Here is a 15,926-nt window from a genome sequence, read left to right as displayed (position 1 = left end):
TGGTGGCATCTTACCTTCCTGTATTATCAAAACCAGGAAATTGATTTTTGTACAATAAAATTAACTAGTCTACAGACATCACCTGGATTTCACCAGTTTTTCCACGTATCCTTTTTCCTTTTTCCTATCTTCTTCCTTTTCTTCTTTCCTTCCTTCCTTCTTTCCCTCCTCCCTCCCTTCCTCTCCCTCTCTTCCTCCTGTCCTTATATGTCTTTGTTATAATTCTGACATTTTATTACATATATACTTATATAAACACCAGCATCTTCAACATATAGATGGTTCTCACTATAGAGCCAACCCCTAGAGACCACTGATCTATTCTTCTTTATAATTCTACCATTCAAGAATGTTACACAAATGACGTCATGCTGTATATAACTTTTAAAGACTGGTCTATTTTGCTTCTCCACTCACTCAGCATAATGCCCTTGAAACCCATGCATGCTGTCGTGTGCCTAAATGGACTGTCCTTTTTGCTGAGTAGCTTTCCATGGCATGGATACACCACACTTTAACCATTCACCCACTGAAGGACATTGGTGGATCCTTCTTTCCCAATGAAGTAAAAGTGTTGCAGATACAGTCGAGACCTCCCTTCCATCCGATTTCCCTCCCTCCCTCTCCGGAAGTAATCTGTATCCTGCAGTTACTGTGCATCCTTGTCATCCATGAGTTTTTTTCTTACATAGTGATGCTTCCAAAAATCATGTTACCCTGGTTAGCATGCCTTAAACATTTACGTAAACGTCATCAAATTGCATGTATCTTTGGCAACTTGCTTTTTTTTTTTTTTTAAATGCCTACAGCACCTGGTCTTCCTAGGTGGTCTCCCCTCCAAGTACTAACCTGGCCCGACCCTACTTAGCTTCCGAGATCAGACGAGATCGGACACGTTCAGGGTGTCATGGCTGTAGACTGGTGACTTGCTTTTTTGCTCTAGATATTGTGCTCAAGATTCAGTCCTATGGCTACAAGTTCATTGTTTCTTCATATACGGTATTCTGTTGGGTGCCTGCATCACTATGTATCTATTTCTCGACTATTGGACACTTAGGTCATTCTCTATTTTTCACTATTACGAACAGTATTGCAGTGAGCGACCCTAACCTGCCTCGTGAGATGGTAGTAGCTTCTTTAGAAAGACAAGAGGAACAAAGGGGTCGATCACCAGTTAGCTTTGGAGAAAGGAAACTTATAGAATACCCTCTAGACGCAGGGCACTATGCCAGGCGCCTTCAGTACATGATCTCAGGCTGGACTTGGGCGGTGCCTGAGGGCCTAGTGTTGGGCAGCCTGAAAAGTTCCTGAAATATTGACTATCAGATAGGTCAGGGGAGTCAGCCTGCTTTTTTCAGTTCACGTTGCTCATCTCTCACTTTGCATTTTTTCAGAATCTTAGGGGCAGAGACTCTGGCGTCAGCGTGCTTACATTTGTTCTCTTGGTCCATCTCGTGTAAGTTGTATGACCTTGGGCAAATTATTCAAACTCTCTGGGCCTCAGCTCCTTTTCTGTAAAACGGAAATAGCACCTTTCAATACCTTCTGAAGCTATCGGAAGGATGAAATGAGGTAGTCTTTGTAAAACATTTAGCACAGTGTCTCACAGCTAGCGCGGAGCAAATGCAGATATAGTAACTGATGGTGATCACATGATGACGACAATGATGAAAGTGGCATCTCTCAATCGTGCATCTATCTGTGCATCATGCTGCTTTACCAAAACCAGAAATGGGTCATTAATACTACGTTCCTACTAACGTATCGTATTCCAAAGGAGGGATATTTTGTAAGCATGCTGAAAAGAAACCTACTGTTTTTCAAGCTGGCGACATTGTAGATCAGCTCATTTACTCTTCTTTTCTTCAGTTACATTGGGAATGTCATGTCCTATCCCCAACACCTATTGGTGGCTATAAATCCCTCCCTGGGTGTGGCCAGAGCCCCGAGTATATCAATATTTGTTAAGGGCCTAGAAGAACTTGCCTGTCATCTGACAAGACCATGGGCTTGTGGACGATAGGTCAGGTCTGACATTTGTAACGCCGCTCGCAAACCCCTTCTCCCTGAAGAGACAAGAGAGTGGCCAGATGTTAAATCTGAGCCCAAAGAAATTCCTGCACTGATTGCAAAATAGTCATGTTTCATTCATCATAAAAGACACGAAATTTAGTGAGCAGAACTTCCTGGGCAGGTACTCACCACACCTAAGCCTGCCAAAAAGTCTTTCTTTCTCCCGAGTTTATTAAGCAATACAAAAAATAGCGAAGACTTTTCTTCTCCAGAACATCTCCTGAGGGGCTCTAGGAGTCACATCTGGAGGTCTACATCTGGAAGGGTTTGGGGCATTGTGAACTGCTTCTCAAAGGTCAACCCATGACCTCTGCATTTTCCTGGGGCCATAGTTTTACAATATGGCAGAAATTTTGGAAGCGAGAGAATTGAGATCGACTCTGTTAAAAGCCCAAACCTTCATGCCGTTTAAATGAGCGAAACAGATGATCTGAAATGTTATCAGAGGAACACCTGGCAGAGAGCATGTTTTTATACAAACAATAGTTTAAAAATACCCTTTATCCAGCTGCTGTGTGACTGTTGTCTTTATGACCTTTTATAAAGAGTAGTTTGAGATGGATCAGATTCTGAGAGCATCTGACCTGACAGACACTGAGTCACGTTCATGGGTAAAAAGCTGGGGTAAAGGGCCATGACCTTGCCTCCTACAGCCACCACCATCTTCCCCTAAATCCAGTGTAAAGTATCCTTCTAAGACATGGGAAAGGAGACAACACACAGTGAGAGAAGAAGGCCATGTAGAGACGGAGGCAGATCCGGGAGCGATGCCTCTTCAAGGCAAGGAACGCCAAGATTGCCGAGAGCCACCAGCGTCCGGGAGAGAGGCGTGGAACAGATTCTCCCTCGGAGCCTCCAGAAGGAACCAGCCCTGGTGACACCTTGATTCGGACCTCTGGCCTCCAGGACTGAGAAAGGATATATTTTTGCTGTTTTAAGCTGCCATGTCTGTGGTACTTGTCGAGGCAGCCCTAGGAAACTAATGGGCTCACAAACAGACTAATTCTCACCTCAGGGCCTTTGCACTTCCCATGCCCACTGCCTGGGACCATCCCCTTCCCCCGGACTGTTGCACTGTTTGCTCTGTCTGGTCATTCATGGCTCACCTCAAGGTCGCTTCCTCCTAGAGACCTTCCCAGTTACCCTACCTCGCTCCCTTTTTTCCCATCACCCAGCTTTGCTGTCTCCTGAATACCATAGCTATCCTGAGTTCCCTTCCCGTTCATTCGCATACTTCTTTTCAGTGTGCCTTGGCACTTTGAATGAGGATGGTGGGCACCCCTGTCGCTTGTCCTGTTTCCACCGACCACCCAGAGCAGTGTCTGGCACCTAGTTGGTGCTTAATTCACAAAAGCCGATAGAACGCATGAACAAATGAATGAATGTGAGTTGTTAGTTCTGAGCAGCTTGGAATTTCACAGCTGGTCTCCCTTCTGACTCAGGCCTCCGGCTGGGGAATCCCTACTTTCTTCCGAGCTCATCTCTGCCATGTCCTCCTCTTTAAGTTGGAGATCTCTGCTTTTAACTTCCTACCTCTAGGAGTCGAGCGTAGAACCAGATCAGCAAAGCGCTCTGAAAGCATTTAAGAAATTGAAGAACAGCTACCTGCCTTCATTTACTGCCGTTCAGCTGCGGCTGGGAGTCTGTGTATCTACCTTTCTTATCTGTATCCAAGTCAGGATGTCAAAGCAAGCCTTGTCTTGCTAAAGAATCGAGGAGTGACAGAAGCCGGAAATGAAAGCATAACAGAAACTTGGACAGATCACAGACTCAAACCAGTATATCCCCTTTCCGCCCCAGATTCGGGAACTGAAACTACTCCTTAGGAAGTTCTTGCTTCCCTCTCTATGCAAAAATTCCAGTGCGGCTGGATTCCTCTTTTAATATACAAACAGACTAGCCATAGTCACCAAACTCTAAATAAAATGGAAAGTGCTGTCTGTAATGACCCTTCCGAATTAAATGTTTTTCCCATGCTCCGTCCCATCCTGGTCCCAATGCATACGGAATTTTGACATAAATGTCTCACGGTGCAGCTGAGTATTCACGTAGTTTTTTACTTTACAGTAGATGACATTTTTCTACCAGGACACAGTTCACAACCAGTAAGGTCTCTGCTTAAGTAAGAAGTCCATTTTCATGAACCGTCACCCAGACACATGCAATACCAGACTGTGCATCTCATATCAGTTTATTGAAGTGGCAGATTTCTCATAAGTACAGAAATATAAGCAAATGAACCAAGAGTAATCTTCCCCCTCTAAGCACTGGACAGCATTTCTCTTTTAATGATAAAAGCGAACAGAGGTGGGAAGCAGCTCTCTTCCCCGAAGCCTTTTATCTGCTCAACCTTCAAATAGCGCAAACAAGAAAGAGAATGGATTCCTTGCAGGTTGTAGCACAAATGCCTTTTCCTTTCTCTGAGTCACACCGTTTGGCTCAGTACCTCTTTGGGCTAATCCCCTTCTTAGCACCACTGCAAACTCAGACGTTAACCCGAGTTCACGAGTCTCTTTGTCTAGTTCGTTTCTGCTAGAGCTCGGTAAAGACAAACCAGTCCCACGGAACCCAGGCGATCTGCTGGCTTGTGTGATACTGCCTGCGCCCCGTCCAAGGCCGTAACTGCCCTCCAATCACTTGGCTCTCCTTTCCCCGGCCAGAGCCATGAACAGGGTCGGTATGGCCCCAAGAGCCGAGAAGCATCCAAGTCTCAGGCAGGTGAAGGGAAGGGACCCGTGACTCCCGGGTGCTCGTGGCTGTCTCTGTGGTTCCAACTCCACTGGGCAGAAACACAAACAGTTTTGCCATCTTCACTTCTGCAAGTGTCTGAGATGGAGCGGAATTTTCAGATGCACAGAAGCTTGACTCTCCATTCCTCCAGGGTGTCTGTGGCCCACTCTGCCATACCGCTTCTCTAAATCAGATTCTCTGAATCCGGAAGTTCCAGGAAACCTCAGGCCAAGTCTAATGATGTTACTGTGCGCACCAGCCAAACTGTTTCTCCAGAAATCTTGGCGACAGTCTCCCTTCTTGGCGTGGTTATTTAACGAGAAGTCGGAGTCAGGTAAGAGGGGCTCCATGGCTCACTGGGGTTGGCCATTAAAGCACCTGGAACACTCCTGGTAGCACTCAAATCCTCCGTGAGCTCGACGCTAGTGCTCCGATTATTGTCTGGCTCCTCTGGAGTCTTCTTCCGGAGATAGCGGTTGATCCAAGTGGAGAAGAAGTTGGGAAAAGATGGGCTGGAGAAATAGTACACCAAAGGGTCCAGCATGCTGTTCATATAGGTGAAGCTGAGGGTGATGAAAAACGCCAGGTCAGCCGAGCTATAGATGTCACAGTCCTTGGTACCCACGGTGTGCAGGAGCCAGAAAATGCGTATGCGCACAGCCACACTGGGCAGGAAGCAGATGATGAAGACAATGGCTACCACCATGATGAAGTTGATGGCCCTTTTGATTTTGGCATGCCTGTCCATTTGTCTCTGCCGCAGGCTCCAGATGATTCTGACCGAGCAGAACAGGATGATGCTCAGGGGCAGGAAGAACTCCAGGAGGAACATGGCGTCATGCCACCTGAAGATGTGACAGATGCTAAAGCTGCTGCACAAATTCGCGTCGTGATTCCTGATTAGCATATTGTTGTACAGGAGGTGAACCGTCAGGCCGATGGTGAGGACCCACAGGAGGCAGGAGATGATGGCCGCCGTTCGATTAGAGATCTTGTTCAGAGCATGGTGGGGATGGACCACCCGGAAGTACCTGTCCACGGCCACCACCGTGAGGAAGATGATGCTGCCTTGGCGGTTCATGGCCAACATGAACAGCATCAGCCGACAAGGGATGTCCCCAAACCTCCAGTCCCACTTCCTCACATAGTTATCCGTCAAGAACGGCAGGCAGATGATCAGGAGAAAGTCAGCCACGGCCAAGTTGAACAGGAAAATCCGGCTGGATTTCCAGGACTTGAGGTGGAAGCAGAAAATCCACAGAGCAAGGCCATTGCCCAAGAGCCCAAACACAAACTCCAGCACCAACACCGGTGGCAGGACGTTGGCAATGAAGTCGTCCCGGAACACACAGCAGTTCTTGTTGTGTATCAACAGAAAATGAGTTTGCTGGCGGTACGGGTTCATCAGTGGACTGAGCTGGGCCCAGCGGGCGCCTCACCTAGCGAATGCTCAAGGAAAGAGGTGTGTGCCTGTGTGGCGAACCTGTGGCTCAGCACCCGCCTTTATGTCATGTCAGGGTGTCGAAACAGATGACTGAATGGTTACCAGGAAACTACGAAATTGCTTAAAAAAAAAAAAAAAAGCCAGACTCTTATGCAACCTGCTGTTCGCACAAATAAGCAATAAAAATCCCCCAGGCGGATAGGAACCCGCAAAATTTTCTCATCATAAAGGATAAGTTTAGGCGAGCCGACTGTCATTTATGAATTACTAAAATGTGGAGGGCATCCCTCTGGAATGCACAAAGTACAAAGGACTGAGTACTGGCGGATTGATTCACTGTCGTGTGGTCGGTTTACGTAGTTAACAAAACAACAGCAGCAAAAATAACATACTGTGCTAAACAGCAGGATTTTCCAGAAATGAGTATGAATTATTAGCATGTATATGATTTAGGAAACAGCACACACGCGATTTCTTTTGGAAAAGCTGAGAAGAAAGTAATTGTCTATTTTATGAGGGCAGATGTGTTGCATGCCATCTTTCCTGTACAAACATGGATTGTTTTTCCATACCAGAACTCTGCAATTAATCTCTAGTTAGGGGAAGAAAAAAAAAATGCTACTTGAGAACAGCATAAAATTCCATAAGATGTTTGAAAACGTGACCCTAGTTTGGACTGTCGGTTGTACGTTACGGTGAGTTTGGGTTTTTGTTTGTTTGTGTTAGCTTTTGACATGCTTCCATGCTCAAGTGATTTATGTTTAAGTATTTTTAAATTTATCAGTTTTATTTTTTAGAGCAGTTTTAGATTCACAGCCAAGTTGAGCAGAAAGTTCGAGCGGAGTTTGTGTCTCCTTTGTCCCCTTGCCCGCCGTTTTCCCCCACCAATCATGTGATATTTTCAAAGCCCCCATTTTTGGAAAATTAAACTTAGAGCGAGGGGACCTAAGAGGACTTTGAACTCTGCCAATTCATACATTATTTCTTTGCTTCTCAGTCTGATTGGGTGGAACCCTACAGAACATTTCTACCCCGCGATATTTTGGTCTGTTGAATTCTTGCTTTACTAGAGGTTTCTAAATTGTGTTGCTTCGACTTTGGGTTAGAAATAGGAAATTCGTTGTTTTAGTTGCATGCCCAGGTTCAGTAATAGAGGTTTGTAGACTCTTGACAGTGAATTAGTCAAGGCGATCTAATATTAAACTCCCATAGGAACCAGACGTACTCGATGATGAAGATGATGATGAAGATAATGTTGGCACCTGTGGTACAGAGAGCCCCAATGTGTCAGCTCCCACGCCCGGTGTTTTACCTTAACTATTACAATGAGGAACATGAAGCTCAGATTCAAAATGAGGAACATGAAGCTCAGAGAGGTTTTTCGCATATTCAAGGCTACTCAGCTAATAAGGGCAGAGCTTGAGTGCGGATCTGGCTCCGGCTTAAAAGTCTATGTCCCTAACCAATTCACGCATTACCTCTTATTATGTGATTGCCTCATCTATAAGGCTGCACTGGATCGAGGTCACATTATGTGGGTGTCTTAAGGCTCTAGTGAAACAACTGGTATTTGTTTCCCACCCTTGCTGCCCGTGAATATCACGTTTCCTTTTAGGACAAATGTGAACTTGTCAATGATATTCTTCAAGTAATCCTGAAGGTCCTTTTTAACTAAAAGTCAATAACAAGAGTTATTTTTGAAAAAATTATTTCTGGGAACTAAAATTTGCAAAGGTCCCTCCCTTTCTGAATTTTAAATTTTATAATATATGCATTTTAAAATAATAATGATAGACAAAATTAGAAAAGAACAGCAACAAATATTGTTAAATTTGGAAAAAAAAGAAAAAAAGAAAAACTGGAGAGGCCGGTTGCTTGTCCTGGTTCCCTCATTAACTAGCTGTGAAACCTCTTCACCGCTCGGCTTTCTCATATGTAAACTGAGGGATTAGATAATCTTCACGCTTCCTTTCAGCTTCACATTCTATGATCCTAAACCAAAGTTCACACCTACTCGTGTAAATCCCCCGCCCCCAACCCCGCCCCCTGGGTCCCGGTGCCTGCTCTGGGATTTCCACCCTTCCCACCGCACCAGGGGCATGTTCTGTCTTGCATGTATGCTTCCCTTATGTATTTATTTTTTTTCTATCACATGAGTTGTACAGAAACTCATTATAATGAATCATTTCAATAGCGAAGGCAGTGATTCCACTGAGTTTTGTGGAAACGCCACTTAAAATCTATGAGTTTCGCAATCGAATCTCCATGCCTGGTTATCATATTACAGCTCGAATGTGTACCACTGAACTGGATGGAACTATTTAAAAAAAAAAAAAAAAAAAGAAAAAAAGCTACCATTTATCAGTAGTTTGCTTTATGCCGGGCGTTAGTATACATGACCTCATTTAATCCTCGCAAGAACCCTGTGAGTGATATGTTAATATTATCATCTTCCCCATTTTACAGATCTGAAAACTGAGGCTTATAGAGGTTCAGTAATTCACTATTTGTCTTTGAACTCTGTCTTTGCGCTCATAGCTCTATAGGTTGGCCGGGCTCAGCTGAGTGGCTGTCATTTGGGGGGAGGTCTCAAGTGGCAGCTAGATTCGAGCAGGACATCTGGGCACTTCTCCCCCTCCATATCGTCTTGTGTCTATGCGGCATCTCTCTGTGGCATCTACACGTAGCCTCTTCACATGTTCTTTCCACAGGGTAGGCTAGGCATCTTACAAGGCTACATAGGGCTTCCAAAGTCACACAAGCAAAACTTCTCAGTGTTAAAAACCTAACATTTGATTATTTAACCAAATAATCTTGAAAAAGAAGAACAAAGTACAAAATTCACACCTCATGATTGAAAAACTTGCTGCAAATCTACAGTAATCAAGACAGTGCGGTCCTGGCATAAGGGTAGACATATAAGTCGACAGAGCGGGATCTGAGAGTCCAGAAGCAATCCCTTACACTTACGGTCACCTGACTTTTAAAAGGGCACTCAGACAAATCACTGGCGGACAGAATTGCTTTTTTAATAAATGAGGCTGAGACAACCAGAGAGCCACATGCAAAAGAATGAAGTTGGTCCCCCTCCTTGCGTTGTACATAAAAAAGTAACTTAAAATAAATCACAGACCTCAATTTAAGACATAAAATTTTTGGAATTTAAGAGTAAGTTCTCATGAGGTTGGCTTAGGCAAAGCCTTTGTAGGTACATCAAACATGAACGACCACAAAATTGGTAAATTGGACTTCATCACTTTAAGGAGTAAAATGTTTTTGTTTTTACAAAAAGAAGGAAAAAAAATGCTTATTATACAAGCAAAAGAAACAAGATCTTGTCGGCAAAAGTGTGGAAGAAAACTTTTCATCTACTGTTGATGGGAGTATAAGTTGGTTCAGGCTTTTCGTTGGGCAATTTGGTGGCGCATGTAAAGATTATAAGAGCTAATATAAGACAATAATAAGAGCTAATAGAAATAGTGCTTACTCTGTGTTGGACGCTATTATGGGTGCTTTATACATCTAAACTCATTCAGTACTCACAACCACCCTTCGGGGCAGGTACTATTCTTGTCCCCATTTTACAGACAAGGAAAGTAAAGCATTGAGAGATTGAGTAACTTGCTGGAGATCACACAGCTGGTAAGAAGATAAGGTTTGAGCCCAGACGGTCTGGCCCCAGGGCTACGTTCTCAGCCACTGCGCACACTGCCTCGCCCACTATTACCTGTCCTCTGACCCAACAAGTCTTGTGTCTAAGGATCTAGCTTCCAAAAACTCTGGCCCATGTGCCTAAAGATGTATCATTCAGAATAATCACCATAGCAGGATGGCAATAGAGGCAAATTGGAAATGACTTAAATGTTCACTGAAAGGCCATTGGTTAACTATATATGTTTTGTTTATACAATGAAATATAGTTAAAAACGGTGAGCTCGACCTCTGTTCTGAGGTAGGAAACTATGATAAAATACCTTGCAAAACTATATAGAGGAATCTTTACTATATATACATATATATATATATCCTGGTTTAGCAAAACAAAACAAGATTCATTCTTTGTGGGCAAGTGTGTATATATCCCGAATGTTAAAAGTCATCACCTCTAGGATATAAGATTAAGAAAAATGAAAAGAAGACTTTTACTTCTTACTTTATAGATTTGAAATTCTTTGAATTTTAAGCAGAAATGCATATATGCCTTCTGTAGTTAAAGACATTTAATTCTTTTTCTTAAAAGAAGGGAATCTGAAAAGCGATTCACGAATCTTCTTCCCAGAAGGGTAGTGAAAAGACCTCTCCCTGGTGGCTCTCATGGCTTCACCTCTGACCAGGCCGTCTCAGCCCAGCCTGGGTTTTCATTCACGTCTCGTTGATTTCCTTACGGTTCCCACTCTGCTCTAGTTGGGATACCTTTCCCCAGTAGTCATCTGGTTGCCTCCTGTCCATCCTTCAGGACTAAGTTCATGAGCCACTTCCTCTGAGAAGCTTTCTCCAACCCCCCCACCCCCCAAGCCAGGATTAAGGGCCCCTGGGTTCTCCCGTAGAACCCTCTGTCGACCACTTTCCAGGCAGTTCCCCTGAGTGGTCATTTTATTTGTCCCTTGGTTTCTACAATAGGGTGGTCAGGGGCTGTGTTTTTCATTGTGTTTCTGCCGTGTCTGGTACGGAGCTGGTGCCTAATCAATTTTCCTTGAAAGAGGGAATGAATGAATGAATGAATGAATGAATCGTCACAAGGAATAAAATATTGACTCCTTCCCACTTCTACTGTGTCATCACTGGAAGCTAAATGTAGATGAGGCCCATATGTGAGCCCATCTGTTTATTCCATCTCAACCTATAGATAGAGATAGACATAGACATAGACATAGACATAGACATAGACACAGAGACAGAGATGGAAACTTTAGGATCCCAGCTTCATGGCTAAACTCAGAAGGGCGTTTAGTTTAATACTCTGCTGTCGCCACTTTGAAATTCTTAAGGCTTTTTGAACAGGAGGGCCTTGCATTTTCACTTTGCCCGGGGCCCTGCGAATTATAGAACTAGTCCTGAAGCCCTTTATGCATTTGCTGTGATGACGGGGTCTTGAGACATACTGGAAACCTCTGTGGGTTCGATGACCCAGAAGGTGGGCAGGTTGGGACCAGGCATCCCAACTCACTTTGCTCACTTTTCTGTAGAACCTTTAACAATTGTCTTAACCCCTTGGGACCCAGAGTTCTAATCCTGTCTAAGCAGCCCCTGCCCTCAGGTGACTTCAGACCCCATCTTAACCATTTCGCTTTTAATAAGAGGTAAGAAAACCCATTCTGAGAATAAACCAGAACTGAAACTTTTACACTGTCAGCACCAATAAAATGTGCCTCTTATTTTTTCCATACAATTTCTGTAGAATATATGGTCTCATATCTCTTTTAGCTTTTATGTGACTTTTCCTGGAAGACCTTGAGTAAGAGGAAACATTTTCCCCTAAATCAGTTACACTTTTTCTGTTCCAGGTAGTTTAAAGGAAGCTTTGCCAACAAAGCTATTACCCTTCTTCTTTAGAGTTTCTGAAGAATGCTTCTTGACGAGATTTCGTTCTGTCACATTCTGTGAATTTAAAAAGGAAAGCAAAGGCAAGACTGTGTTTGGGGTTTTGTTTTGATTTGTCTTTTTTTTTTTCCCATTCTCGCTGTTTTTAGTGAGCACTTCTGCCTACCACGAGCTTCTGGAGTTTTTAGACTTTTTTCTTTGGAACGTACAGTCTTACGAGTCAGAGTCATTTAACGTAGGGTCACAGACAAAACAACAAACTTGCTGTAGAAACCCATTTTTATTAAGACGAAGCAACAAAGGAGCCCAGGAAAGAGTTAGAATGAAAAACAGAAAAGCAGAAGTGTGGGTTTTCACAGATTTATATCAGGAAGATATGTGGTTCTTTGATGCTGATAAGAACCCTGGCTTCAGGATCCTGTATTAGTTGAATCTGCACAACGATCTTTTGAAGTCAATGTTATTGTCACACCCGTTTGGCAGGTGAGGAAGTAAAAACTAAACGTGGTTAAATAAAACCAGATTCTGAATCATATCTAGTAAGTTGGGATTCAGACTAGAGTCATCTGACTGTCTACAGCCCACACCTTTCATTCCTAGGCTGTGCAGTGCCTCTGAAAAAGGAAATATTGAAGACAGCCTATAAGGGGGTTTTGAAGCCAAAACGCTAAAAGCTGGTAAGGTCCTTTAGTGCACAGAGTACCCTGGGAACCTGAGAACGTGTAAATAAAGGCTCAGAAAATGACAATGTTGGCTCTAGTCTGAGGCAGGCCAGCCTGACATTTCATAGAATCATCTGGTTTTGAGGGTTCCAGGTACAATTGTGTATAAGGGACACTTCCCCTTTCCACCCTTCGGTAGAATCCTGCAATGAGAGGAAAACACTGATGTTTGCAGAAACTGGTCTAGAAACTACATTCATTGAAAAGGTGAAGGTTATTAACCTGTTTGCGTCCCCCCCAAAAGAAACTTTGCCGTCATATAAGAGTTGACTGATAACCTTCCAGGTAAAAAAGACATAGCACAGCGCCTGGCACAAATATGAATTCAGTAAATACGTGGAGAATGAATGAGGGACTAATATTAACTCATAGTCACGTAAAAGCAGGTAAACCAATTGTGCTGGACTCAGCATTTCCAAAGGCCAGAGGATTTTTTTTTTTTTCCAAGCACTCAGCTCCCACTGGAAAAATCAGGGCAGGTAAACATATCCCTCAGCATGTTCTGCGAAATGCAAAGACTTGCAGAAAAATACAGAGCTCAGAGAAGGTCAGAGCAGATTGTTTTGCTGTCATTCTCCTCGGGCTACTGAGAAGCCAAGAAATGAACGGCGGTGGGGAGCGGGGGGTGAAGATGAAAATCATCAGAATCGAGACATTCCAATCTAAAGAACCTCGCTCAGCCTGAAATAAAAGTATTGACTTAGTCCAGCTTCTATTTTCCAAGACAAGTAATGATTTAAGGTTAGCCGACAGGAAATATCGATAAGTCATTAAGTTCACTGACTCCCCGGGGGAGAGAACGCGACAGATTTAAACACATGTACCTGTTTACTCAGCCGTTTAAAATTACACGGAAGCCGAGCTCTTCCTAAGCGCTCCCCCCGCCCCACCACCCAGCATACACACGTCTCATTACATGCACATATTGTCCCCTATCATTGTAATCAGATCATAGAAATGCGACCGACTCACTTCTCCACTGGGACCTTCCAAAAACGCATAGTAGCCTGAACTTTGTTTCCAACAGCGTGGGGGGGATGCAGCTAAGGAATGGCCGCGTTTTCAAAGCCCCCCACCCATAGCACGAATTATTTCTAAGTTGCCAAACTGTCCTCTGTTTGGTCTGTCTGTCTTAGTGCCGGTTCAACACATTTGGAGGTCCTACAGCACATCGGGCTGGCTGTGCAAGCTGTTTGTCACGCTGATGCAACTCTTGCGACAGAGGTTTGAAATTGGCATCTCTTCTGGCCTCTGTGCTTTAGAGCGTCTGGGTCTCAAACTGCAGATTTTGAGCTTGGTGTAAAATTTGGGGAACGAGGGACTTGAAAAATAATACACCAGGGGGTCCAGCATGCTGTTCATGTAGGTGAAGCTGAGGGTGACGTGGAGGGCTACGTGGACAGAGCGGTCACAGGCGCTCGAGGGCATCATCCAGAGGAAATAGAGTCTGGCTGACACACTGGGCAGGTAGCATGTGACGAACACAGCCGCCACCACCATGATGAACCGGGTGGCCTTCTTCATCCGGGTCTGCCTGGCCAGCTGCTGCCTCTGCTTCAGGCTCCAAATAATCTTGAAGGAGCAAAACAAAATGATGCCGAGGGGCAGGAAGAACTCCAGCTGGAACATGATGTCGTGCCAGCCGTTGTCCGACTCCATGATGAAGCTCTCACAGGACACGGTCTTCTCCTGCACACACAGATGGTTCTCCATCAAAAGGTGCAGAGTCCCCAGGATCACCACGGTCCAAAGGGCACAGGCGACGCCGGCCGCGGTCCGGTTGGAGATAGTATTCACCACGTGGTGCGGGTGGACCACTTTGAAATACCTGTCCACAGCCACCAGTGTAAGGAACGCAATGCTCCCGGCCCTGTTCATGGCCAGCATGAAGAGTGCCACCCGACAGGGAATGTCCTCAAAGGCCCATTGTCTACCTCGGCGATAGTAGTCTGTCCGAAAGGGCAGGCAGATCATGAGGAGGAAGTCAGCCACGGCCAAGTTGAAAAGGTAAATAGTACTCGGCTTCCAGGTCTTCATGTGAAAGCAGAAACCACACAAGGCAATCCCATTGCCCAGGGCACCGAGCACGAAGGCCAGGATCAGCAGCGGCGGCATCACCTGGGAGATGGGGTCCCCTTCGATGAGGCAGCACGACCCGTTGTCCATGGTGGACAGATGCTTCGTGTGCCCTGGACTCCCCACAAACGCACAGAGGTTTATCTAATCGCTGCCACTCACCCGGCTGCTGGTTTTCTAACTTCTTCACCCTGAGGTGCACGCCCCGACCACACATGTGGGTTGATGCGGCCACTGCTCATTTGGAGAACAGAAACTTCAGCTGGAAAATGAGAGTTTCAGGGAAATCCTTTCTCAGGAGCCTGGGTCACGAGCTGCAGGTCTTCCTGAGAGCCCAAGTATGCAGCACCGCGAGGCTTTGAAATGCATGTAGTTTCATGCAAGTGGTCATTTCTGCAAAGCGGCCGGCAGGTCCAATGAGATTCATGCTGGAGGGCAGTTGCTGGGTCCGGCCCCAGAATGATTTTTATTTCCAGCCTCACTCTTCCCCCGCAGACTCTCTCTGTGCTGGAGAGCTCGCAAAGCTGCCCAGAAGGTTCGAAAAGAGTTTGTTTGTCCTCCCTCCCGGAGGAGAAATACAAACATTTCCTGGAGCCAATCTGGACCTCTGTGTTACTTTCCTCCCTAACCTTTGCCTGACTGCCCCGTCCTGTCCCCCATCCCATGGGGCGCTCCCGGGCGGTGCCAGAGACCAGCGGCTCAGAACCATTTCCTATGCCCACACCCAAAAATACAGCCCTCAAAAATCAGGAGGGTCTGCGGAAAAAAAAGGTTCTAAAAACCTCACTCGTTGGGTGTGAAAAAAGTTCTCTGAAGTGGGTCCACCTTTCCCGCCCTCCATTCGTACCTCCTGCCCTTTGCCTCCTTCTTTGAACCCAAGAGACTAGTTGCATAACCAGAGGGACCATGACATGGATTGGAAGTCACTGTTCATATGTCTGTCTCCATGAAACAGCCTCTGTGGGAGCCAGTCCCTCCCTCTGCTGTATGCAAAAGAGGATTTGGCTCCGAGCTTCCCACTGGTTGCTCAAAAGAGCCAAACACCATGACATATGTGTTTTTTTTTTTTTTAATTTTAATTATGTGTTGGGGGCAGATGAGGATTGGGGCAGTCGGTCATGGCATCTCTCTCTAAAATAATCATGGGTAAAACTGGACTGCTCCGAAGATCAGAGTCTTTGCTAAAATGACCGATTCTTTGACTGCAGAGATCATCCATCTGCCCTGTGCCTTTCGGTTTAGGAAAGGGCTGAGGAGTGCGTGGAAACATGCCTCCTTCCAGATGCTGAAGAAAGCTAAATTCTTCCCACCGAGTCAGCCCCACAACCACCGCCCACTGC

At 45.2% G+C, this 15,926-nt stretch overlaps 2 protein-coding genes and 1 pseudogene across 2 annotated transcripts; all 3 read right to left on the bottom strand.

The window, feature by feature from the left end:
- Positions 1–800: 800 nt before the first annotated feature.
- On the bottom strand, positions 801–919 carry LOC120616155 (uncharacterized; annotated as a pseudogene).
- Positions 920–4,141: 3,222 nt separating this feature from the next.
- HCAR2 (hydroxycarboxylic acid receptor 2) lies at positions 4,142–6,292 on the bottom strand. Its single transcript, XM_039879328.1, has one exon. It carries the CDS (start codon positions 6,206–6,208, stop codon positions 5,117–5,119), a length of 1,092 nt encoding a protein of 363 aa, XP_039735262.1. The 5' UTR covers positions 6,209–6,292; the 3' UTR covers positions 4,142–5,116.
- Positions 6,293–12,940: 6,648 nt separating this feature from the next.
- HCAR1 (hydroxycarboxylic acid receptor 1) lies at positions 12,941–15,460 on the bottom strand. Its single transcript, XM_039879329.1, has one exon. It carries the CDS (start codon positions 14,674–14,676, stop codon positions 13,672–13,674), a length of 1,005 nt encoding a protein of 334 aa, XP_039735263.1. The 5' UTR covers positions 14,677–15,460; the 3' UTR covers positions 12,941–13,671.
- Between the last annotated feature and the right edge of the window lie 466 nt (positions 15,461–15,926).

This window comes from Pteropus medius, unplaced genomic scaffold, assembly GCF_902729225.1.
Source record: "Pteropus medius unplaced genomic scaffold, Ma_sr-lr_union100, whole genome shotgun sequence".
NCBI lineage: Eukaryota > Metazoa > Chordata > Mammalia > Chiroptera > Pteropodidae > Pteropus > Pteropus medius.
Note: the sequence above shows the minus strand (reverse complement) of the source record. Positions and strands in the feature narration are given on the sequence as shown.